The sequence below is a fragment of the Mchenga conophoros genome, linkage group LG14, assembly GCF_057382185.1.
Source record: "Mchenga conophoros isolate Kocher_MC1m ecotype Shallow Benthic linkage group LG14, M_conophoros_male_GT1.1, whole genome shotgun sequence".
Taxonomy (NCBI): Eukaryota; Metazoa; Chordata; class Actinopteri; order Cichliformes; family Cichlidae; genus Mchenga; species Mchenga conophoros.
This window is the reverse complement of record NC_140539.1, coordinates 9,482,083-9,506,397: the sequence shown is the minus strand read 5'-3', so window position 1 is coordinate 9,506,397 and position 24,315 is coordinate 9,482,083. Positions and strand designations below refer to the sequence as shown.

The window sequence follows — 24,315 nt, the reverse complement described above, 5'->3', positions numbered from 1 at the left end:
TAGATGATAAACCTGTACATTAATGCCAATCTGCTTTGTGCATCTAGGAGGGCATCAATTTATAAAAACATCTCAAGGGTGGAGGGGATGAAAATTAGAGCAGGGGTCAAAGTTCAGAAAGAATTCACCTTGCAGAGCCTCAGAGGGAAGCTGTCCCTGTTGGGGTGACTCAGCAAGGCTTATGGGTTTAGTGTTAGCACCTCACTGGAGGACGGAGCAGGTCAGTGTTAGAATGATACTGGAGGGTTAGTTTAACCTGGACAATACCACACACACACACACACACACACACACACACACACACACACACACACACACACACACACACAAACATGGGATCCACCCTGGAAAAATGTCTATCTAAGGCAATTTAGTCTTATCTTCATTTATAAGATATTGTTTCTTTTTAAAGCTCTGCTACATTAACTTTGGTACCCTGCTGTAAAAAGTAATTATAGTTGAAATATCTAGAAGACTTTATTGTTACTTATCATATATGTGCTTGTTAGTTCTAGACTGATACATTTTTCTACCCTTCCAGGCAGTCATTAGCTTTGTATCACTTGAGAACAGTGCAGTGAAAATCATTTTTGCCAACAGCAGTGTAAATCCAAGTTGCAACTGAATCCTTAGCAGTTATCATATGGTTCGCTCTACTTTTTATAAAATGGAGTGGAAAGCAGAACCAGTTGTGTCCCTGGTGGTGCATCCACGCACTTCTGATTCACCTTAAGTTATTAAGAACCACCTGCCGGCATCCACTGTTGTGTTGTCACAAAGTCAATACCTTAAAACCCACCCAAGAAAAGCAGTCCCTGTGCTCATCTGTATTACTGCATGATACTCAGAGTGATGCAATGAATTATTTATCATAAACAAACTTCACATCACTGCATGCTGGTTTTCATGCTTTAGCGGCACAAGCTGAATCCAAAGTAAAGCAAACATTACACCTTTCGGATCCCTGATTTTTTTTTTTTTTAAAAAGCCAGACAATGAGTTTAAACTACAAAAATCACCTCTACCCACAGTAAATGTGGTTTTGGGGTATTGATGTAACTCACAGACTGTAAATAAAAGATGGATAAGATGATGGCCCATGAGGTAATCCTCTAGTGGATTCTCATTGTGAAGCTGGAAATGGTTGGTTGGTTTTTCAGGGCCAGAAGTGACCATTTTTAGACTGCCAAGTTATTAGCTAATGTGAGCTACCCTAGTCAAAAAGCTGCATCCATAGACAGATACCAAGATTTGCTCATTGCCATGTTGGATGACCTAGTTTCAGGTTATGCATTTCAGATTCTACTTTGCTATACAGAGGAGTTCATAGATGACACAGTAACGCTAATGTGCTTGGGGATCTTGTGGGTGCAAAACAAGCCCAAATTATTACCGTGTTTACTACCGTGTTTGACAGCTGGTATGAGGTGTCCATGGAAACCCTTTGCAAAGTTGTGCCTTTTTTGGCTTCCATTTCAGACGCCATTTACTTTTCTTAATTCAGACTTTGTCCTGCCAAACCTTTTTGACCTTTTTTGCAGGATTGTCTCGTATAACCAGGGGTGCACATAAGTGGTCCGCAGGTGCGCATTCGCTGTCAAAATAAAAGACGCACACCAGATAAGAAGTTGCAACGCGCGTTTGCGTACATAAGATTTTCTGGAGGAGGACAGACATTTGTTCAGAACTCTTAAAGATGTCGAAGAAGCAAGCTTTGGTGTTCCTCCACCTCCAAAGAAATGTCAGAAGGAGTCCGAACCGCAAAAGAAGCGCGTATTCTCGGAAAAGTGGTTGCAGGAGGTGAGCTGGCTTCAAACAAATGATGAACGCACAGAGATGTGGTGCAGAATATGCTGTGAAAATACCACTCTACCAGACAAAAACACTGCCTTTAATATGTACGCAAACGCGCGTGGCAACTTCTTATCTGGTGTGCGTCTTTTATTTTGACAGCGAATGCGCACCTGCAGACCACTTATGTGCAACCCTGCGTATAACAATATTGTCACCACCTTTTCCACCTCAAGGTGAACTTGTTTCCTTATACAAATAAATGGCAGTATAGTGGTAAGCAGATAGTATGCGGATTGTAGGCAGTGAGCATGACACCAAGGATTTGCAAAAAGTCTGATTCACTTTTTGTGCAGGGTAAGAACAATTCCTTATGCATATTAGTGACTGAGTCACTATTGTTCTACAAGTCTTTTTGGTGTATTCAGATTAACTTTGCAAACCTAAGCCATGCTGCCATGTTCTTTGTAGAGAGAAAAGTCTTTCTACTGGTAACACTTCCAAACTAGCCACACTTGTTCAGTCTTTTTCTAATTGTTCTGTCATGAACTTTAACATTTAACATGTTAACTGCGGCCACTAGAGTCTGAGATGTAGCTTTTGCATTTTTTTGCATTTTCTCTAAGCAATACTCGGTCCGACCTCGGAGTGAATTTGCTGCCACGTCCAATCCTGGGGAGGTTGCGGCATTGTGTTAACACATACCTGAATGCTCCAGACCAGCAAACTGCCAAGACTTCTGCTTTTACAGCAGTGGTCACACTTTCTAATTATCCGTAAATCAAATGCATTTGATTAGCAGCACTTGGCTGCTACCTCTGCTCTTAATTCCTGTGGAAACAGTAAGGTTGTACTTAACATTGTCCAGGACTGGACATAAAAGTCCTGTGAACTCTTACTTCTTCACATGATTGTATTTAATGCACTCCTATGCATGTAAACACAGCTGTTACCAAGGGAGACAGTTGTGTTTGAAATATTTAAACATTTGATTACAGTGGAACAAATTCCCATGTAGGGCCACCCAGAATATCTGTAAGTGTATGGTGCACGCAGTGCTTACAAAACACAGTGAATCTGTGATTTAATGATAATGAAATGTCATTAAAACTCATCCTTGCCTGGCTGTTTTCAGTGCTATAAAAAGGTTAGGAAGAGGGGAAAAAAAGCAACTTACATAAAATACGAGGGCTAAAATTACAACAAATATCTATCTTTGATCTTTGTTTGGAACAAGGCAGAGCGTCAGCTTTTGATGTTCTCTCACTTGGGTCTATTTTTGTGAGCTTGGTGTTTTTATTGTGAGATTACTGTGAGATTATTGTCTTATTTATACAATATGCTTTTGTGAGACATGACTAAGAGCATTACTATGCAGGCTTTGTAAAGACGCTCCATTTTATTTGATTGATCATCATGTTTGTCTGTTGATCAGATAAAACCACTCCTCTACACATCATCATGTATCCTGTTATCTCATCCCATCTCGCTTTTTGAAGATGAAAAGGATATTCTTCTGACACTGATTTATCCCCCTTGCACCCCACAAAGCAACTCCCATCTTCGGCTGCATCTTAACACTTCACTTGGATTACTGTTAGGACCACTTGGTTTGTGGTCGATCCATCTGTTTCTGCTGTTTATAGTGTGCGTGTTTGTGATAACTATTCCTCAGAGGCAGTATCAGCGTCTGCACAGTGCAACTGACTCAACACGAATAAACAAATAGCAAAAGTGCACACACCTTACACCTTGCTAAGACACACACAATCTCTGCCAGGACTAACATGCTGCACCATCTGATTCACTGCCTTCTCACACAAATGCCCCTTCACACACATGTGCGCACTCATAACCAGATGGTCATCCAAATATACGAACATGTGCGTAAGCTTGCAGTGCGGTTACTATATTTACTCATCACTCAGGGGCAGGAGCATACACATAGACACGCTTTCTCACACGAACGTGCATGCTGCCAAAACTGTCGCAGTCCCCATGTCTGCAGCTGATCATATCAGCAAGCAGATAGGGGGTGACAATGCATTCACACCTCGGCACACACACACACTCCACGAAGCACGATCCCATTTGCAGATTCTTCAATTAAGCGGTGAGGCAGAGCTGCAGGGAGCGCGCTTTATTCTCAGCAGTAGGTTGCATTTGCACCACTCTCGTAGCTAATTATGAAAAAAGAGATACTTGGTAGACAGTGTTGTGAGGTGAATACAGATAAATTTAGACTTCACAACTTGTAGAATGACAGCAGAAAGGATTTGTGATGCCGGCTGCAATTTACTGGAGAAAGCTGTGTCTCCCAACAGGCATCTGTGTGGCATTTATCGAGGCTCCATTCATATCACGTCACATGGTTTCGATAGAAGCTTTTCACTTCAAGCTTTCTGACAATAAATAGCATGTGAATTCTTAATGGGAGAGCTTAGCAGGGAATGAAAGAAATAGTTAACTCTAGGCAATTATCACTCAGTTATTTCTATTTAATGAAAGACTAAGAAAACATGTATTTACTACAGGCAGATCACACCTCTGAAAAGCAGGATAAAACCATAGACTGTATATGAAAGATGGAGAAAGTTGTCTGTTGCCATTTTTAAGGCAACCATGCACTAAACACGTCCAGGTTTATATTGTATTCCTAAATGAAAAAGCTAAATAAAAACAAAATAAATATCTTGCTCTTTCTATCTGCAGTTTGCATGTTCTTCCCGTGTTAGTGTGGGTTCTCTCTAGGTACTCTGCCTTCTGTCCACAGTCCAAATAAGTGCAGTTAGGTTAATTAGTGATTGGCCATAGTGTGAATGGTTGTCTGTCTCTCCGTGTTAAGGCCCCAGTATACACTGCAATGGTCCCTTTGCTTGCTGCCGCAACATCATCTCATAGTTACTTGTTTCTATCTCATCGACTTTTGCTAAATTTTTTACACAAACTCTCAGTTTTTCAAAATGTTCCAACATGTCCCTCTGTATATCTGTATATCTCTGAGCTTCTGTACTGGAATATCATTAAAATTGTGGTAAAAACCGAAGCAAGCACACGCTCGTGTCTTTAAACCAGCTACAGTGGCAGCTTTTATTCTCATACTTTATGTTGATCTTTTACATCTATATAAAACCCAGGATTTAAGATCATTTAAAAAATTTTATGTCATGTGTCTTTCAGTCATTCATATTTGTCATTGATTTGCATGATTGCATGATTGTAGAAACACTGTATAAAAATAGGTATTAGTAATATTTTTTTTCTGGAGTGTGTTTTGTGTGAGTGGGTTTGGGATGTTCCCTGCATGGCCATGTGCTGTCTGCTTGTGTGTCATGGAGGGTCCCTGCATGTGCCAAAGAGGCTGATTTGGGCTGGGGCTTGGCACGGGATTGCCACGGTGGGTGGGGAGTTGGCACGGACGGTCTTAGCTCGGGATTGTCCAAAACCCACTGATTTAATCCGGATTACGGCCATCATTTCTCTCTCTCTCTCTCTGTCTTTCTCTATTTCCCTCCACTGACCCCCACCCCCACCCCCGCTCCATCCCTCGTCTCCTGCCCACGCAATCGCTTGCTTCCTCTGTCCTGCTGCTCTTTCTCCTGCTCGTGCCTCACTCCTCCATCACGACCTTACAACCTACCCCCCAAAACCAACGCTCCCACTGGCTGCTCTGTTGCCATGGTGACTCATTTCACTCCTTTCACTTTTTTCAGTCTCACCATTGATACAGAGTGAATGATCAGTGAGTCAATTTTAGAAAGTCTATTTTTAATGTCGTGTTCTCCCATTGAACTCTATCACATGGTCTGTTGCCAAGGTAGAGCTACCTGAGCATCGGCAGGAAAACAGTATACTAATCTAATCCCCATTAGTGATACAACACCATACAAAACTGTAGTCACACCACTATGCTGGATATTTTTGTAAATTACTGTAGTGTTCTATGAATACTGTAAAGTACTGCAGATGGAAATGCCTTTGAGAAAAAACCCAGCAAGCTAGTGTGCGTTGTCTAAATTTAACACCTTACAGTACTTTTTTCTTTGGCAAATGGAAAAATGTATGAAAACGTAAAAGTTAATTCATTAATTTGCTTATGTATTTATACTGCTTTCATTTAATTTGGTTATGTGCTTTGACCTTGATTTTCATGTGTGTGTGATGTAGTTTTGACTGTTTGTAGGTCAAAGATAAGTTTTAAGGTTTGCTGTCCAACAGGCCACAAAGACCAAAATCATTGTTTGTCAGTCTTATAAGTAGTAGCAAAATCGTGGCAATGCATTCACACCTCGACACACACACTCACTCCACGAAACACGATCCCACACCGTTACAAAAAACATCTTAAAAAACGGTAATATTCCAGCAGCTGGGGTGCCAAAATACTACTGTAAAATAACAGAAAATAACTTCCTCATAAAAATATGGTTATTTCCAGTAATGACGATTCAGTTTGTTGCGCTAATTTTACATGGGATCTTGCCTTTTCAAGTGATTTTAAACATTAAATTAAGAAGATGTTAATGTGATTAAACAATGAAATTATCTATAAATAGGAAAAAAAAAACAAATCTTAAGAAAACGGTAATATTCCAGCAGCTGGGGCGCCAAAATACTACAGTAAAATAACAGAAAATAACTTTCTCATGAAAATACAGTCATTTTCAGTAATGAAAATAGAGTTTGTTGCGCTAATTTTACATGGGATTCTGCCTTTTCCAAGTGCTTTTAGACATTAAATTAGGAACATTTTAACGTGATCAAATAATGAAATTACCTATAAACAAGGTCAATTAATATGGCAATATGAATCATAATACGTAAATGTACAGAAATATACAGTTAATAGTTGGTTTAAATAATAATGGATTGCATGCCCTGGGACAGACTGACAGAGGGGAGGCTGCCATATCGCACCATCATCCCCTCTGGCCATCACCAGTAGGTGGAGAGTCTTGTCCACGGACACAATACTGAGAATGTCCGAGCCAGGGCTCGAATCAGCAACCTTCTGATCACAAGACGAACTGCCAACTCTTGAGCCACGATCACCCTAAATAGCAATGATAATAATACTTATGTGATGTAACACAAGCTTATAGGAATCATGTTATATACTTTTCCATAGCATTACATTTGAATTCAACAGTTCGATCTTTCAAATAACGGACAGATATTTGTGAAATCATGATACATTTGTGAATGTATTTTAACAATCTAAATATGCATATGTACAGACAGATACATTTAATAATCATGACAATTATGTTTTATTACATTACAGTGATTTAACGTTAATTTACATTTGAAATGTGAAGTCAAAGTCTATTTACGTAACTTTAAGGATATTCTAGAAGAACAGAACAAAACTGTAAAACGCACAGTAAAATACTTGTAAATTAGGATTTTTTCCTACAGTACAGCCATACCCGCGACCTTGTGGTTGTTAGTTCACATTCATTAGCCGATGCTTAGCGTCATGTTATTATGTGTCCCAACATCCAATGGCATGTCACATTGTTTTCATGGCCACACCCTCACCCCATGTGCAGAGGCCTATTTCTGTTCAGGAATGTTGTGAATACTTTGAGATTTATATTAATTGCAATTCCTACCTCTACATTTACTTTTTAAAATATATAATTAGCACAGCTAATATACAAAAAATATATATTTAAAAAACAAGTAAATTGTGTTTTACGATATGTACAGTGATGTTATGTTATTTTACCTTTGACATATAAAATCACAGTCTACTTATGTAAATTTCATGATATTCTAGAAGGACAGTACAAAACTGTAAAATATACAGTAAGATACTTTGACATAACTATTTTTTGGAACAGTGCATTTGCAGATTCTTCAATTAAGCGGTGAGGCAGAGCTGCAGGGAGGTAGGTCAGCAGTAGGTTGCATTTGCACCACTCTCGTAGCTAATTATAAAAAAAAGAGATACTTGGTAGACAGTGTTGTGAGGTGAATACAGATAAATTTAGACTTCACAACTTGTAGAATGACAGCAGAAAAGACTTGTGATGCCGGCTGCAATTTACTGGAGAAAGCTGTGTCTCCCAACAGGCATCTGTGTGGCATTTATCGAGGCTCCATTCATATCACGTCACATGGTTTCGATAGAAGCTTTTCACTTCAAGCTTTCTGACAATAAATAGCATGTGAAATCTTAAAGGGAGAGCTTAGCAGGGAATGAAAAGAAATAGTTTACTTTAGGCAATTATCACTCAGTTATTTCTATTTAAATGAAAGACTAAGAAAACATGTATTTACTACAGGCAGTTTGTGATCACACCTCTGAAAAGCAGGATAAAACCATAGACTGTATATGAAAGATGGAGAAAGTTGTCTGTTGCCATTTTTAAGGCAGCCATGCACTAAACACGTCCAGGTTTATATTTTATTCCTAAATGAAAAAGCTAAATAAAAACAAAATAAACATCTTGCTCTTTCTATCTGCAGTTTGCATGTTCTTCCCGTGTTAGTGTGGGTTCTCTCTAGGTACCCTGGCTTCCGTCCACAACTCATGTCTTGCCAGATATCAAGAAAGACGAGAAAATCAATTTAGCAAGCAGCAAAGGTGAATAGTCAGTTTTGCCATGTTAGAGAACCGCAAACTGTTAGTAAACAGCTACGGAGCCCTGATCCCATCTTACTCGAGAGCAAAGGTCCGGTAACTATTTTCACTGGTCTCTGTATTAGAAATTCATCTTCTCCTGAGATGGCGGACTCAGCAATGTCAGTCACAATCGGCTTTGTGATGCCCTGTAACAGCTGGAAGACTGCGTGTATCTGATTAAATGTGTGTGTGTATGCACGCACATGTGCATGGAAAGGTGTCCTGACAGAATTGGTGCTCAGTGCAATCGCTGGTGTTACAGGTCTCCGTATTTTAGTTTAGTTCGTTTAGAGTGTCTGTGCATGTGATTATGTGTGTGTGTGTGTGTGTGTGTGTGTGTGTGTGTGTGTGTGTGTGTGTGTGTGTGTATGTGGTGAGGTGGGTGGCCATGCAGGATAAAGGTCTGTCAGCAGGGGAGAGGGCAGCCCCCTCACTCCTTCTGTCGCTGGCCTGAAGCACCGGAACATCCCCCTGGGTGTGTGTGTGTGAGAGTGTGGGTCTCAGGGTTCCTGTATGAGGCTGGATCCAACCTGGTGCCAGATGACCTGCTGTGAACTACGAGCTATTGATAAACCTTGGCAAAGGAACAGACAGACTGTGAGAGAGAGTGTGTGACAAGTGTCCATCCATATTTGATGTGACAGGATTAAATCTGTCCGCGCTGTTGGTTGGATTTGGGTTAACAACTGGTTTACTTAAGACACACAGGAGAGATAAAGAGTTGAACCTTTCAGAGAAAAAGCAGAAAGAGAAGCAGGATAAAGGGTGGCGATGGGGTGCAAGAAAAAAAATCAGCAATATTTTGTCTGTTGTATTGCTGAACATCATTAAGAGTTTATATACCTAATAACTGTCTCCAAAGTGACCTACATGACTTTTTTGTGACCCTCTGAAAAGTACTTTTTTCTGGGTCCAAGCCTTAACTGCCTCAGCTGAGGCACTTGTCCTTTCAACATGCTGCAGTACTGTGTCCCTTCTTTTTCTGAAGCGCCATGGCTCCCAAAAACTACTCAGTTCTTATTCTACCCCTCTACAGCTTTTTATTAGCACTCATCTGCAGCCCGCCTTTAAGCTAAGCTTTTAAAAACTCACGGTGTACACCACAGCCCTCAGGCTCTCAGTGTCCCAGACACCAATATTTTAATGCTTCAGAAAAGATGAATCACTGTCTGCCCAACTATGAAATCAGTATAGAGATTAATTTTAGGATTATGAGTCTTTAGTAAAAAAATGTAATTCAAAATACAGCAATATTAAAATGACTAATCTCTAGGTAAACAGTTCATGTAGAAAAGGCAAAACATTGACTGAAATGCAAACCAGAATCACTGGTTATTGTCAGACAACAACACAGCTTTTTTATTAGCTTTTAAAAATATATGTGGTTGTATAAACTATAGCTGGTGTGTGGAACAGGAAATCAGCAGGATGTTCACTGACTACACTACAAAACCCCAAAACAGCAGTGTATGGAGGGCTCCCTGATTGTTAAACTTGTCCTTTTTCCACCTCTATGGCAGACCTTAATGCCTAAGTTTATTAAAAACTCAACCCTCAAGGCCTTTACACACTGGACGTGTAACATCCTGGAAGTATTGCACCTATTCCTGATGCTAGTGTTCACACCAAGCACCTAAATTTGAATTTGCGGCATTTATTTTTTGAACCAAGCCCATTTCTGATCCGATATGGCAAATCAAGCCTCTGCATTTTGCAACAAGTGCACTCTTAGCTCAAAATATGTGTCGGAACTGAAAACACAAAAAGCAAAATAATACGATTTTACCTCAGACACTGAGATAAGACTCTGCTCTGGGGCAAACAGGTCTCTGAAATGATTCCTCTGACTCCTCAGATGTGGACCCAGCTCTGCCAACAAGAGCTCAAACTGTCCCACTGACATCCTGAAATATGTACTAAAGCAGTCATGATGCAGCTTCAGCATTGTCTTCTTTTAGCATGCTAACAGCTAGCTGTCAATGTATATTATTTTATGACAGTTATGCAATCTAGCCAGCATATAGCAGAACCAAACAGAGTCATCTTTTTATTTCCCGTCTCTAGTTAGTTTTTCCATTGTGATAATGGATGAGGTCATTTTCAGTTGCTCTCTATCAAATGTGACACTTGAAAGGCATTTTGAAAGACAGTTCCAATGAATGCAACCATCCAGCTCCTCTAGAACCGCTCATGTCAGGAAATTTAATTTATAGTGGAGGCACAGCAAGAAGATAACCTTGTTCCACTGCTCTCCATTTGAAGTCAAAAAGCAATTCAGATCGATTATCAGGGTCAGTGAGGGACAGATCTGAGGTGAAACAGATGACACAAGATGGAACTGCCTGGTCAGTTTGTGAGGGACAAAAACTAATGGATAACAAAAAGAAACAAGCGGGTTGGGGATGTAACTAATAGAAACTTAGTGGCAGCAGCGATGCGGGGTTGACAGTGGAGGTAGTGGTGTGACGTGCAAACAAAAGCCGAGCTAAGCACCCAACAGGTATCGAAGGAGACCAAAGGTGAAAGTCTGAAAAAGATTAGCAGGTTAACCGTATCAATGAGCCTTACATCACAACCCGAAGCAGCTGATGGACTCCTCAGCCTGCAGAGACAGAGCTCAGAGCTTTCTCTTTGACTTAATATTACTGGGGATTTCATAAACTGAAACTGTAGCATTAAAAGTCGAGACTATGTATCCATATTTTAAAATAGTTACTGTATCTTATCTCTAAAACTTCCTTTATCTTCTCACCTTAAAATGCAATAACTGTGGAGCCCGAGCCCCCCTTTCCCACCCCCACACACAAACACTTAAAAGCAGGGCCAGTATATTCTGGATTTGAAAATCTGAATTACTTCTAAACAACCTCAACATTGGATAATTTGCTGTGCCTTGCTGGCATAATTTACTCTTTCAGTGAACTCTTCTTTGGGCTTTTTGCATAAAGTGAACTTGCATCGAGCCCTTTGAGGCACCGAAGCTCCGCTCTGACTGGTGCGACAAATGTACCCCCCTGCTCGGCTGAAACACGCTGTTCTTTAGTTGACTTAGCTTCTAGTCTGCACACTTCTTTCTCTTCATCTCCCTTCATTTTCTGCCCCTTGCCTGTTGCCGTGGTAACTAGCAGAGGGAAGTTGAGTAGAGGGGAGATTGAAGGGAGAGAGGGAAGATAGGGGTGTGTGTGTGTGTTTGCTGGGTTTATGGGTAAAGGAACCACTGCTGCGCTTCCTCATCCCTCATCCCTGTTCTTCTTCTTCTTCTTCTTTTTTTTTTATCTCCACTGCCACATCTTCCAATCTACAATCCTGTGTTCCTTATTGATCCCTCGAGCCACTTATTTTCTGTCCTTCCCCTCCTCTTCCTCAATATCCGCCTCAATATGAGCTTAAGAGAGCCTCAGCTCTCTCATGATCGCATTCATCCACAGTTAATGAATTTTGTGATGTTTTTCCACCATATTAACATCTCAACCTTTCTCCCTGTCTAACACAGCACACTCAAAAATGCCTTTCCACAAACATCATAACACAGAGATCTACATTTGTTCATCTGCTATGCCTCATTATTATCTGAAACTCAGCTCCAGCGCATAATGAGAAACAACTCCCACATCACCTCGATTTCTATCATTTTTGAGGAAAGTTTAATTGGAAAAGACTGACATTAAAGATAGATTAAAGATTTCATTTCTAATACCACGGAGGCTGCACTGTGAATTGCACTTTAATTTCTCTGAAAGTTGAATAGTGTTGATTACCAGGGCAGCAGCAGCAGCAGCATTGCGTGTGTTTGTGTCCATGTATGTCTGCATACATATGGAGAAACAGATGGAACAAGATTTCTCCAGTCACATGCCAGAGCTATAATTTTTTTCATGCTATTGTACATTACATCAATTTTTTTTACAATTAACTGCATGCCCGTAATGAGAGCTTTCAAAACATACAACCACCCCTTTATTGCTAGAGCTCTATTGTCAGATAATGAGAAAGACAAAAAAAAGATGGCGGGTCAGGGACTCGCAGTTGCTGGAGGAGAGGAGGCGTTTTGGAGTTGGTGTAATGTTTTTGCATAATCACCAATAAATTAGTCAAAAGGAACAACAAACACTGTCTGCTGGGAACCGAGGGTGTGAGTGTGCTGAGAAACGTGTCTGTAATATCGTTCAAGCATATTTATAAATTACCCGGTGTATAAATATGCTCACTGGCTAGACACTCAGTGATAAAGCAACACAAAAATCATGTAAATGAAGCTGATTTCAACTTTTTTGTAAAAATCTTTGCTTCATTTTAATTGTGCATGTTAATGTGAATCTGCACATTTCTCCACATGAGATAAGAAGGAAGTTTACTCTGTGGAATTTCATTTTTATTTTTTTTGTGGGAATCACTTGTGAATCAAGGCTTTACATAGAAAACTACAGACACAATTTTAAGATTATTCCGGATTATTCCTCATGGGGGCCGACGACTGCTGTTGTGGTGCAAGGGAGATAAATGGGGGCCCAAAGCTGCATGAAGAGTGAATAAAACCAAGAAAAGAAAGAATAATGCTCTGAAAAGGAGAGGGAAAAAAACAGGTGGGGTTTGCTCTGTGCGGTACGATAATCTAAAGCTATTCGATGGCATTAACAAAAAGACCCCTAATGGAAGAATCCTCCCTTGGCCCAGCCACAGATTACAGAACTGGGTTTGCGTGTGGAAGCTATTATATAATTCATTCTCTACGATGAGATTTTCCTCCATTGCTGGTTTTCTTTACTAACCCCTCTCTATCTCTCGCACGCCGTCACACTACTGGCACATACCTCTTTTAATTTAAGTTGAAGATGTCTGAGCCACTGCGTTTTTGGTGACTTTATAATCTTTTATCCCTGTCTGGAACTCATTCATCTTCAACAGAAAGCTGATGTCTTCTGTTAGCGCTCACTCAACAGTTTCCCGTCCCCGTTTGGACGTTCCTCTGCTACAGTATATGTGTGTTTGTGTGCGCACAATTACTGCTATACACTCTCCACCATTGTATTGTGAATTCCCTGCTTACTAAGCTCCTTAATGGAATCGCTTATTATTTTTGGGTTTTTTGCATCTATTCCTGATTGGTGAAAGGATTGGCAGTGAGTCTTTTATTTTTCATTTTGGAAGCCATCACTGGTGACCTGTCGTTTTGATAGGAGTTACATGTGAGCTGCATGCCGCTGGACTCTGGAAAGGATTAACTCTGCCCTTCAACTCCACATCTGCGCCACGCAAGACTGGCGAAGCCACTGTGCGATTGGTAGATTACCGTTCACACAGCCAAATGCCATCTAATGATTATCTGGCAGGGTCTCAGGTGCAGCACCATGGGTCTCCCCCTGGATTCACAGTCCACTCCCAACAGTGTCCAGATAAACAAATCCTCTAATTGATATGATAAATCTGAGAAAGCTTTGTACTTTACCTTTTACATACTGAGTTGATGAAATGCTGAAACTGTTTTGTTTCACAAAAGTTAGATTTTACTGTTAAACAGAAACTGATTTGATAAATGGATCAGCAATGAACAAATAGTGATGTATTATAGTAACACTGGCTGTGTCTAAAAGATGTATATAGCCACCATCGCATCATCTGATGGTTTTGGATGCATTCTGGGATAATAATCGGACAAGAGAGTTGAGTGCTAAGCAAGTACTAGTAAGCTGCATTCTTAAGGTGTAAGGCTGCCAGAAGCAGACACAAATCTGGTAATTAGTGCAGGCTAATAAAAAAATACTAAAATTTTACTTGCAAAATGAAGTAATGGGGCTACCACACAGGAAGCCCCATTATTTGTCAGGCAATTCTATGAAAATGCTCCAAACACAACACAGTGGAGAAATCCAGTTTGGTGACTGTCAGTATCAGAGATGAGACCAAACAGAGCAAACAGGTATAGCTCCTTGTGTCAGACACCTGTTAAAGTATATATACATAATGTTTTAGGCTTAAAAAAGGATTCTTCTGATCAAGGAGCAGCACCTAGGAGCCTCAAGTCTTGCCCCCTTTTTAGTGGCTTGCATTATGTAATATATGCAATATTACCAACATATTTAAATGAATGCAAACACAACTGCAAAAATAACACTAACATGTAAAATTGGGAAGTGTATCATTCACTACTGCTGTCTAAATTACACCCAAAACACTCCAACTGTCTGTTGTGAAGCTCTTTTTCAAGAATGAGCTTCTCTTCATTCATCATACTGTAATGCCTGTTAGCACTAACTCCATGGCTATTTTTATATGTCAAAATCTAATGACTCGCACATGCACAAAACCCATAAGTCCATGATAAATGTAATGAGGTCAGGTTTTGATGAGCCAGTGAATGGCGTGTCCTCTGGGTTCATGTGAAGCAACGACAGCGATTCTTATTTATGACACTTTCATTTATCTAAACATTGGTGATTGGTGAGAGCACATCTTACACAGAATTCAAACCTCGTATTTAAGGGATTGAACAGTAATGCAACAATCGATCAACACACTAACAATATTGCTGAGCCTGTCTGCGGTGCACAATCTTGTTTTAGACAAGTATGGTCGCAGAATACAGTGCCAGACAGCCATCGGCTCATGGAGCGTGCAAAAAGCTTGCTATCTAAAGTGCTTGCTCGGTCTAAGATCTGAAAAATAAATGAAGGATGCCTAAAGTAAGAACAGAACAAAGAAAAAGATGTTGGCAAGAAAGAAAGTAGAGAGGAATATAAGAATCCAGTTTACCTAATATGTGTGTCTAACATAATGGAGGCACACAGACTCACAAAGTGTACAGATATGCCAAGTCATCACATGCAAGCAAATGCCCGGATAGACGCGAATAACGAGGCACACCTACACCGAGGCTGAGTTGATGTGAACCCATTTCAGGAGCAATAATCTCTGTCTCACCACACCACACACAGGAATAGCACCAAATCTGCAAACAAAGCTCACCTCCTTCTCACCTGTTGCTATGGAACTAAAAGGAAAGAGGGTGTATTGTTAACAAGAAAGCCAACAACACAGAGATGGTGCTTGGATATTACCAAGATTAATCACATTTCCAACTTAAGTGAGTCTAAACTGTGGTTGCTATGCTAGCTGGGCCTAAAGATGCAAAGAAAAGAGAGACTAAATTTAGATGTGGATATGTCATCGCTGCTTCCCCTCTTCACAAAACACACATACTCTGTTTGTAAGATACAGGTAGCAGGTTGACTTATGAGGACTGACGAGTAGCGTTAGCAATGCTCTGCACATAAATGTTTTTCTTCTGGAGTGTTTACTCTGGCTGATAAATGACATTTGGAGCACTCTTCTTCTCTGGTTCTTATCCGGGGGAACAGTGACTTAACAGTGACACAATGCCTCTCTCTCTCTCTCTCTCGTTAATACAGGTTTTCCCTTTTCTTTTCGGCTTTCGTCCTTAAAGCCCGTGCTTTGATTTCAGCGTCAAGTCACCTTGCTTAACTTTGTAGCCTTAATAAGGTCATTTCTATTGCCCTTTGGTCTTTATAGCTTTGTTTTCCTAATAATGAGTCAGCCATTGACAGTTCGGAACCCTTCAGTTCAATTCAGTCATATTTATATATCACCAATTCACACTAACAGTCCTCTTAAGGCAGTTTATACTTTTTAGGCAATGGCCCTACAATATTGGAAGGTAACCCCAATAATCATACAACTCCTATGAGAAAGCACTTGGTGAGAGTGAGAAGGAAAAACTCCCTTTTAAGGGGAAGAAACCTCAGAGGAGGGGCAGCCATCTGCCACGACTGGTTCAGGTTAAGCGGAGGAAGATATGACAAAAGACACGCTATGGGAGAAAGAGTTTTTTCCATAACTAACGATGAAATATAACACTGGTGTATAAACACAAGGGAGTGGAAAGAGTTGATTGAATTGTTCAATCACCAAGAGAAGCAGTATGGGAAGATTTATCATAAAGGAAGTCCAAATCCAAACTGGGAGCTGGTTCTATAGTAGAGAGCCCTGATAGCTAACCCTTAGTTAAGACCAGAAAATAAATGTAGCTACATTCTTCTTATCAGTTTGCTCATATCGGGGTTAAATGGTACAGCAAAATGTATCCATGCACCTAACATGCGAGTAAAGAGAAACATGATGGTACCAGTCAGTCACAATAGCTCTGTGAGCTGCCATCTGTTTTCTCTCTAATGTTACTTTGACTTCCTGCTAGCATTTTGTTCAAAGGACTGGACATAATTTCATTAAACAAATAACTTCTGGTGGAGGGAATGAGGTTACCATAACCCAGCTAGAGATGCTGATGTATTTTAGGGAGAGGACATCTCATCCCCTCATCACCTCTATCACCTTTCTGATAGGGACGTTTTCTTGTAGATGAACACAACTCAATCAATCAATCAATCAATCAATCAATCAATCAATCAATCAATCAATCAATCAATCAATCAATCAATCAATCAATCTTTATTTATAAAGCACTTTTCATACAAAAAAAATGTAGCACAAAGTGCTTTACATAGTTAAAAGCAGCCCACCCCACCCTCCAACTCACTCCCCACACTCTCATTAACATAAATGATGTGAATACACATATATCCCCCCACCCCCACCCACACACACATACACACATGCGCACACTTAAAGAGTAAAAATTGGGCTGGGCTCGCATGAGCCAAGTGAGGAAACACTATAACAGGGAGCCGTCTGCGCCAGGAACCGGTCACAGACCGCAGCCTCCAGGCTGGGCACACAGCAGGAGGGAGGCCAAGGAGCCCCCCAGCCAGGCTGAGAGGACCCCCAGAGACCCAGCAGCCATGGTCGATCACAGCCCCGGTGCAGAGAGCGCCCTCTGAGGAAACACTGGAGATATGACACAATAGGATATATACAGGGTAAAATGATAAAATAAATAAGAACAGGATACAATATAAATATAAATATAAATAGAGTAAGAAGATTAAAAAATGAATAAGAATAAAATCAATAAATATTAGGTAAAGTCTAAATTAATAATAGAATAACAGGATAGAATAAATAAGCATAAAATAAATAAACGTTAAGTAAAAGCTAAATTAAAAAGGTGGGTCTTGAGCCTGTTCTTAAAAACATGTACGTTCTCTGCGGCCCTGAGCTCCTCCGGCAGGCTGTTCCACAGACGAGGACCATACCACTGAAAAGCTGCCTCTCCGTGAGTATGTGTCCTGACTTTAGGGACAATTAAAAGGCCAGTACCAGAGGACCTCAGGGTCCGCGAGGGTTCGTATGGTAAAAGCAGATCTGAGAGATAAGAAGGCCCAAGACCATTAAGACATTTAAAAACCAATAAAAGAACTTTAAAGTCGATCCTGAAACACACGGGGAGCCAGTGCAGCGATTCTAAAACCGGTGTAATGTGGGCCCGCCCTCTGGTCTTCGTCAGCACACGAGCTGCCGAGTTTTGCAAAAGTTGTAAAGTTGAAATATTCTTCTTAGGAAGACCAGAGAGCAGGGCATTACAGTAATCAATGCGACTGGTAATAAAAGCATGCATCAGCATCTCCGTGTTGGCCCGAGAGAGAATAGGGCGGACTCTGGCTATATTTTTTAGATGATAAAATCCAGTTTTGGTTACATGTTTAGTATGTGGGATAAAACCAAGCTCAGAGTCAAAAATAACACCCAGGTGAGATGGTGAGATGAAATGCACAGTATTGTTATTCAGTGCATTCTCCAAAAGAAAATATTGTATTAACCCCATTTATCTCTGTGTTGTTTGTCTTTTAGGATCTTGCTGACTGTCGTTGTCATCTTCCGTATTCTGATTGTGGCCATCGTCGGAGAGACGGTGTACGAGGATGAGCAGACCATGTTCATCTGTAATACTTTACAGCCGGGCTGCAACCAAGCTTGCTATGACAAAGCCTTCCCCATTTCCCACATCCGCTACTGGGTCTTCCAGATCATACTGGTGTGCACACCCAGCCTCTGCTTTATCACCTACTCTGTCCATCAGTCAGCCAAGCAGAGAGACCGGCGCTACTCTTTTCTCTATCCAATAATGGAGAGGGACTACGGCGGAAGGGATGGGGCTCGGAAGCTCCGCAACATAAATGGAATTCTAGTTCAGCACGGAGGGGATAGTGGAGGAGGGAAGGAAGAACCTGACTGTCTGGAGGTGAAGGAGATCCCCAATGCCCCACGGGGCCTCACGCACGGGAAGAGCTCCAAGGTTCGCCGTCAAGAAGGGATCTCCCGCTTTTACATCATTCAGGTGGTGTTCAGAAACGCCCTAGAGATTGGCTTCTTAGCGGGCCAGTACTTCCTTTATGGCTTCAGCGTGCCTGGGATTTTCGAGTGCGACCGCTACCCGTGTCTCAAGGAGGTGGAGTGCTACGTGTCCCGGCCCACAGAAAAAACGGTTTTCCTGGTCTTCATGTTTGCCGTGAGCGGCATTTGTGTTGTGCTCAATCTGGCTGAGCTCAATCATCTCGGCTGGCGCAAGATCAAGGCCGCCATCAGGGGCGTCCAGGCCCGCAGGAAGTCTATCTGTGAAATCAGGAAGAAGGACATGGCGCATCTGTCTCAGCCACCCAACCTGGGACGCACACAGTCCAGCGAATCGGCCTACGTCTGACGATGAAGACAGACAACAGAGGGGGAGCGGGATGAATGTGCAACAGAGAGAATGAACGAATTCTGATTTTAATTTAATGAAGATGGTGTGGAGGTCAAACAAGATGACCTCTCCTCTATGACAGAATGAAACAGAATGTAAAAAAAAGACCAAACCTCAGGCTCTGCGGCGCTGAAAGTCAGCAGAGGCTTGAGAAGGAAGAAAATTAGAGAGCATCAAAGAGGACAACAAATTTCGTTTTGCAAACATACATAATAAAGACATGCTGATCTCATAAGGAGATAGTCCAACTGCCATTTTATACTTCTGTCTTTTTTAACTAACGACCTTCTCTGCTTCTCGTTTCTTATGCGGAGAATTAAATCCTCACGGGGCTGATCTAGAGATGAGAGTAAGAGGGGAAGAGGGAGGAAAACAGATGAGAGGCTGTTTTGTGTTCTCTGGGGATATTCGAAGGCGACATGGTTGTTTGATGCATCCCATGGTGCTTTTCTTCTGGACTGTGTCAGCCTCAGTGAAAAAAAATGGGGGGGGGGGGGGGGCAGGATAGGGGATGGGACAGGGAGGATGAGCAGCAGCAACATTATTAAAAAGAGGAACGGAAGAACTGTCAAAGCCGTGACAGACTCTGGGGAATGAAGGCAAGTTTGAGAGTGAGGGAGAACAGGAGGGAGACGTCACGCTTTGGGAAAACATATGAACCAAGGAGGGGGGGGAAGACAGAACGTTTTTCTTTTGCTTCCTCTCTTTGCCTGCTTGAGATTTTGAGGTAGACCGACGCCAAGAGAGAAAGCGCTGCCTCCCAACAGCGTGTCATGCCTCTGCTGGAACACCGTTACAAGCCAAAACCAAGAGAGTAAGACTGACGATGTTTATGTTTAGTCTCTTGGCAAAAGTTAATTTTAACAGAAACACAGTGAGTACAATAAACACTCCCCCCCCCTCTCTGCCCTATCCCTTACTCTTGCTCTGCTCCACTGTACAGACCTGTACAGACCCGAGGGGTTTTTCGAACGACAGCAGTGACCTTCGCTGCTCTCCTGCTGCGTAAACATCTGAGAGGAACTAATGAACAAACGGATGATCGGCCAGACAGCGTCAGTCTCTGCTAAAGCACAAACTCCACTCCCTCCAGCTTTTTCGTGTGCTAAGAGATGAAACAAAAAGAGAAGAGCGAAAGATAACGAAAGAGCTTGAGAAGAGATCGCTTTACTACAACTTTAAACAGATTTCATAAAACACATCACAATGAATAATGATTTTTCTTCTTTTGAGAAAGCGATGGTGCCATCCTTGAGATATTTAATTATTGCTGAAACGTTACATAGAGTATATCATGGTAATATTATTTATCCATTTAGAGTATATCCAAATAGATTTATTTATCTTTATGGGGCGGGTTGATTGGGAAATCTTGTTGCTGTACTTTTTATGTATAAACTGTCTGTCTTTTCTTTTCATTTTAGTTGAGTTTGAAGCATTTGTCACTGTAGGTCCTGATTAATGACATGCACGGTGTAGGAAGGGGAGAGATTTGTGAGCTTTGATATAAAAAAATGCTTTGAGGATGTGCAGCTGATTTTTTCAAACTTCTTTTGCAGCTCTTTAGAATAACACTTCTTGTTACTTATCTGAATTTAAAATGCAGTTACACCTTTATGTGTTTTATAGAGCCTTGATTTTCTTCAAAAATCAGCTGCGCAGCTTCAGGTAATTAAGGCCTATGAGCCATTAGACAAAGGCATGTTTACACAATGCGGTGTTTCTTGAATGATCAAGCTGTGTAACTGATCGTAGTTGCTCTCTAGGGACAGTTGTAGGTTGTTTGTTTTTTTAATTTCAGTGGCTTTCGTTTTGCATTTCTTTCCTGACTGGATTTCAGCATGCATGCATGGTGAGAGAAAAGAGAATGATGTGCAAGAAACAGAAAAAGATAAAGATGACAGAGAGTGTTGCACCTTGATTATTGCAGACGAGTGAAAGAGTGGCAGACTGAAGGAAGTCACGCTGGGAAAAAGATTGTATTTCTGGACACATACAGACATGCACGAGTTTATGATGCAAAAGATGGAGGGAACACACTGTGTGCCTACTGAACCAGATATAGAGACAGTTGGGTATACTTTCGTTCCACCAGCATGATTTCCTCCTGTAACTCTGCGGGGAGGAGGCCCAGGTGACTGAGACAAGGGCACAAGAACATAGCAGTTCATGCCAAACTCACAATTTGTCTGTTTAAGTCTTGTTGCAGAGGCCATAATCAGTTTACAGGTAATTGTTACAGACCAACACTCTGTGCTTTCGCCATTTAGGAGTATCAAGTGAGCATTTGCAAACTGATCACCCCTACGGAGCTCTACAGTGCAGTGGCTTCTTGTATTTTCTACACAGTCAGCCTTTAACTTATATTTTATGTTAAGTCATAAAAACCATGCAGAGTACATATAAATGATCACTGATCATTTTAAAAAGAAAAATCAGTGCCACAAAATGATATTGAAGCTATAGTGGAAATACTCTGGATATGACATGATGCTAAGTAATGGCCCTAGATCTGCAGTTGGCCTTTGAGCTTAAGCAGCAGCTCTATTTTTACATTCACTCTTACTTTTATAATCTCTGTGATTTTTACAGGTGATTATCCCCAGATTTAGTCTCTTCTGAGGATGCCGATGGGACTCGGTGAAATCAGCGAAGTTTACTACGTGGACTAGGAGGGACAAATGTGCTGACAGGCCATGCCAGAATGCCTAAGGGTTGAGCAACCTCTTGGCCTTCACTTACTGTGAGCGTGTACTTCTAGTGAAAGCTTAAATGCTGACCTTGAGCTTAAAAGCCAAGCCAATGTCCTGTACTATATGCAGCTCTGGCTGAAGAGTCACTGCACAGTACAGCGCTGATCTAATCCCTGCAGAGCACAGGTCAGTGCTGGTGTGAGGACTATTTTTACTGAATGGCGTGCACGCATGTTCAACATACAATCATTCCGCTACAAAAACAAGCGAATGCAAAAGTAGGAAGAGGAGTTTGAGCTCAGTTTAGAGCTCTTGGATTCTGTCGTTATGTCTGGTTTCATTCAGGTCAGAAACACAAACATGCACGCAGTGTGAGGATGTGGAAGGCCATAAACGTGTCCTGGTTTTCTTCGGTTTACATTTATCCAGAGTTCATTAGCGACTTGCAGCCAGTCAGTGGGTCCATCACGTTCCAAAAGTAAAAGCAGGCCTCAGTTCTTCCAGCAGTCCACTACTCTCCACCGTCTGCTTTTCTATTTGTCAATGTGAAATGAATTATGCAATTTATTTATTTTGTTTTTTTATTTGCTTCTCTTTTTGACGTGTGGGTTCATTTTGTTGTCTGTTGCTCTTTTCGTGCAGTGACATATCAAAAAAAAAAAGAAAGATGTTTTTTCTATGTAACGGAACAAAAAAAAACTATATGTGTAAAATCAAGGGTAGAGTTCTGAAATATAAGACTAGCAGAAAATATGTTATATTTCCTCCCTTGCCAAAGTGATATGCAAAATTTAATTAATTTTCAAAGATTTTGTTTATTTTAAATGCATGTGTAATTGCTAGAGTAAGCATGTTTCTATGTTTTCTTCAACAGAATCTTAAAAGAAAGGCTTTTTAAAGTCCAAAATATGGAATGAAGCTATTTTGTCTCGATGCCAAGTGTGTATATAATTTACCCAGTTTTCAGACACTACAGAGCCAGGCAGAGTATACCAACTCAGTGATGTTAAAACTACCTATTACATTTTAGCCATTTGAATTTCCAAAAGGCTAAACCACTGCATACGGTAAATCTTCTAGTTTAAGAAATTTGCACACCGATATATACCTTTATAATTAGTTGAGCTTTGTAAGCCAGTCGCTCAAATGTTGTACTGTAAAAACCACAGGGTACACAGGAATATGAACGTACAGGTAAAAGACTGGCACCATTTAGATGTCAGAACATTCCAGGGTTTAGCCTCCAGCACAAAGTGTAACTGACCTACAGTTTCCCGCGTTTTAGAGTTCGATGATTGACTCCTCAGTGAAGCTCCCTACGGACAACCTATTCAGGAAAGAAAACTGGTGATCTTTTACACCAGTCTTTTTTTTAGTACAAATACACAAAAGATTGCTTTTATAAAAACAGTATGCGTGTCAGCATACCTTCCATTTTCGATCGAACCTTGTACTGTAAAGCCCAACAATGAAAATTGTCCTCAAGCCTGATTGTTTACCTGTTGGTGCTACTGAGGTTGGATTTCAGATACATTGCCACATTCCCTAATGTCCAGCACACTACTGCCCACAAATGTACCACGGATCAGTGCAGGTCTCCTTAAAAAAAATCAAGCCGTTTCTCTTGACTGTTACTAACAGATGGCCACGTGTGCAAAAGCATACAGCCTGATGACATCATTTTCCACTTACTTTACAATGCAGAAAAGTAGCAAACAAATTGATTCCTCAGGAAACGCAGCCTGTAAATGAGCTGTTTCATTCATTCACACAGAGCTCATTGAACTTCTACATAACTCTTTATTCTGCTGCCAGAAAGACCTTAAATTAACTTAATCCCATTATGTAGCCAATTTTAAGGGCTAGTAGTGGCCTCTGAGCAAGTTTTGAAAAATGCCCCTCTCATTCACTCAAGGGCTTCTTAGTACAAATTGAAAAGCCATGGAAAACAGAAAAGAAATTCAAACTAGGCATGGACAATGTGCACTCATAGCCCAAGATTAATATAGTATCGTCAGTTAGGCATTAAAATCATTTTTGCATTTAAATTGAAAATTAGACAACTTGTGTCAAATGAAAAGCTTTTTACTCAGTTTAATTAAATGGAAATGAAAGTTAAAAAACTCCTTTACCAGATGTTCAGCTTCATTTTATTGTGAAACAAAATGTTCCCTCTTCCTCCTCTGAGCTCTGGGCGATGCTGGTGCTGCCACCCTACAAGGTGCATAACACCCATTTCAGGTTTCAGGAATGCACCTCTCAGTTATAATTACTTCATCTAATTAGACTGAGTGGTAGATCCAGGCAGGATGGAATTTAACCAGTGCTGCCACCACCTACAGCAGTGGTCACAGTGCCATTAATGTGATATTACTACCTGGAAAGCTTCAGGTTGTTACAGTTAGTGGAAAAAAGGAGGTGCAGAACAAGTGGAACATCAGTTCCACTCCCTTATTTTCCATCCTCCTGATTAAGACCAGCATTTCATGAGCTCAGACCACGCTGTGTCTTTAAACCGATGTTACAGTGAGAGGGATGAAACCAGA

General features: G+C 40.9%; 1 protein-coding gene across 1 annotated transcript in view; it reads left to right on the top strand.

Moving 5' to 3' along the window:
* The window catches only part of gjd1b (gap junction protein delta 1b), a 31,167-nt gene extending 11,624 nt beyond the window's left edge, over positions 1 to 19,543 (top strand). The window contains exon 2 of the mRNA XM_085245079.1: positions 18,185 to 19,543. Within this exon, the coding sequence (XP_085101205.1) occupies positions 18,185 to 19,034 (850 nt within the window). The 3' untranslated portion in view covers positions 19,035 to 19,543. The remainder of the gene's footprint in view (positions 1 to 18,184) is intronic.
* Positions 19,544 to 24,315: the final 4,772 nt, after the last annotated feature.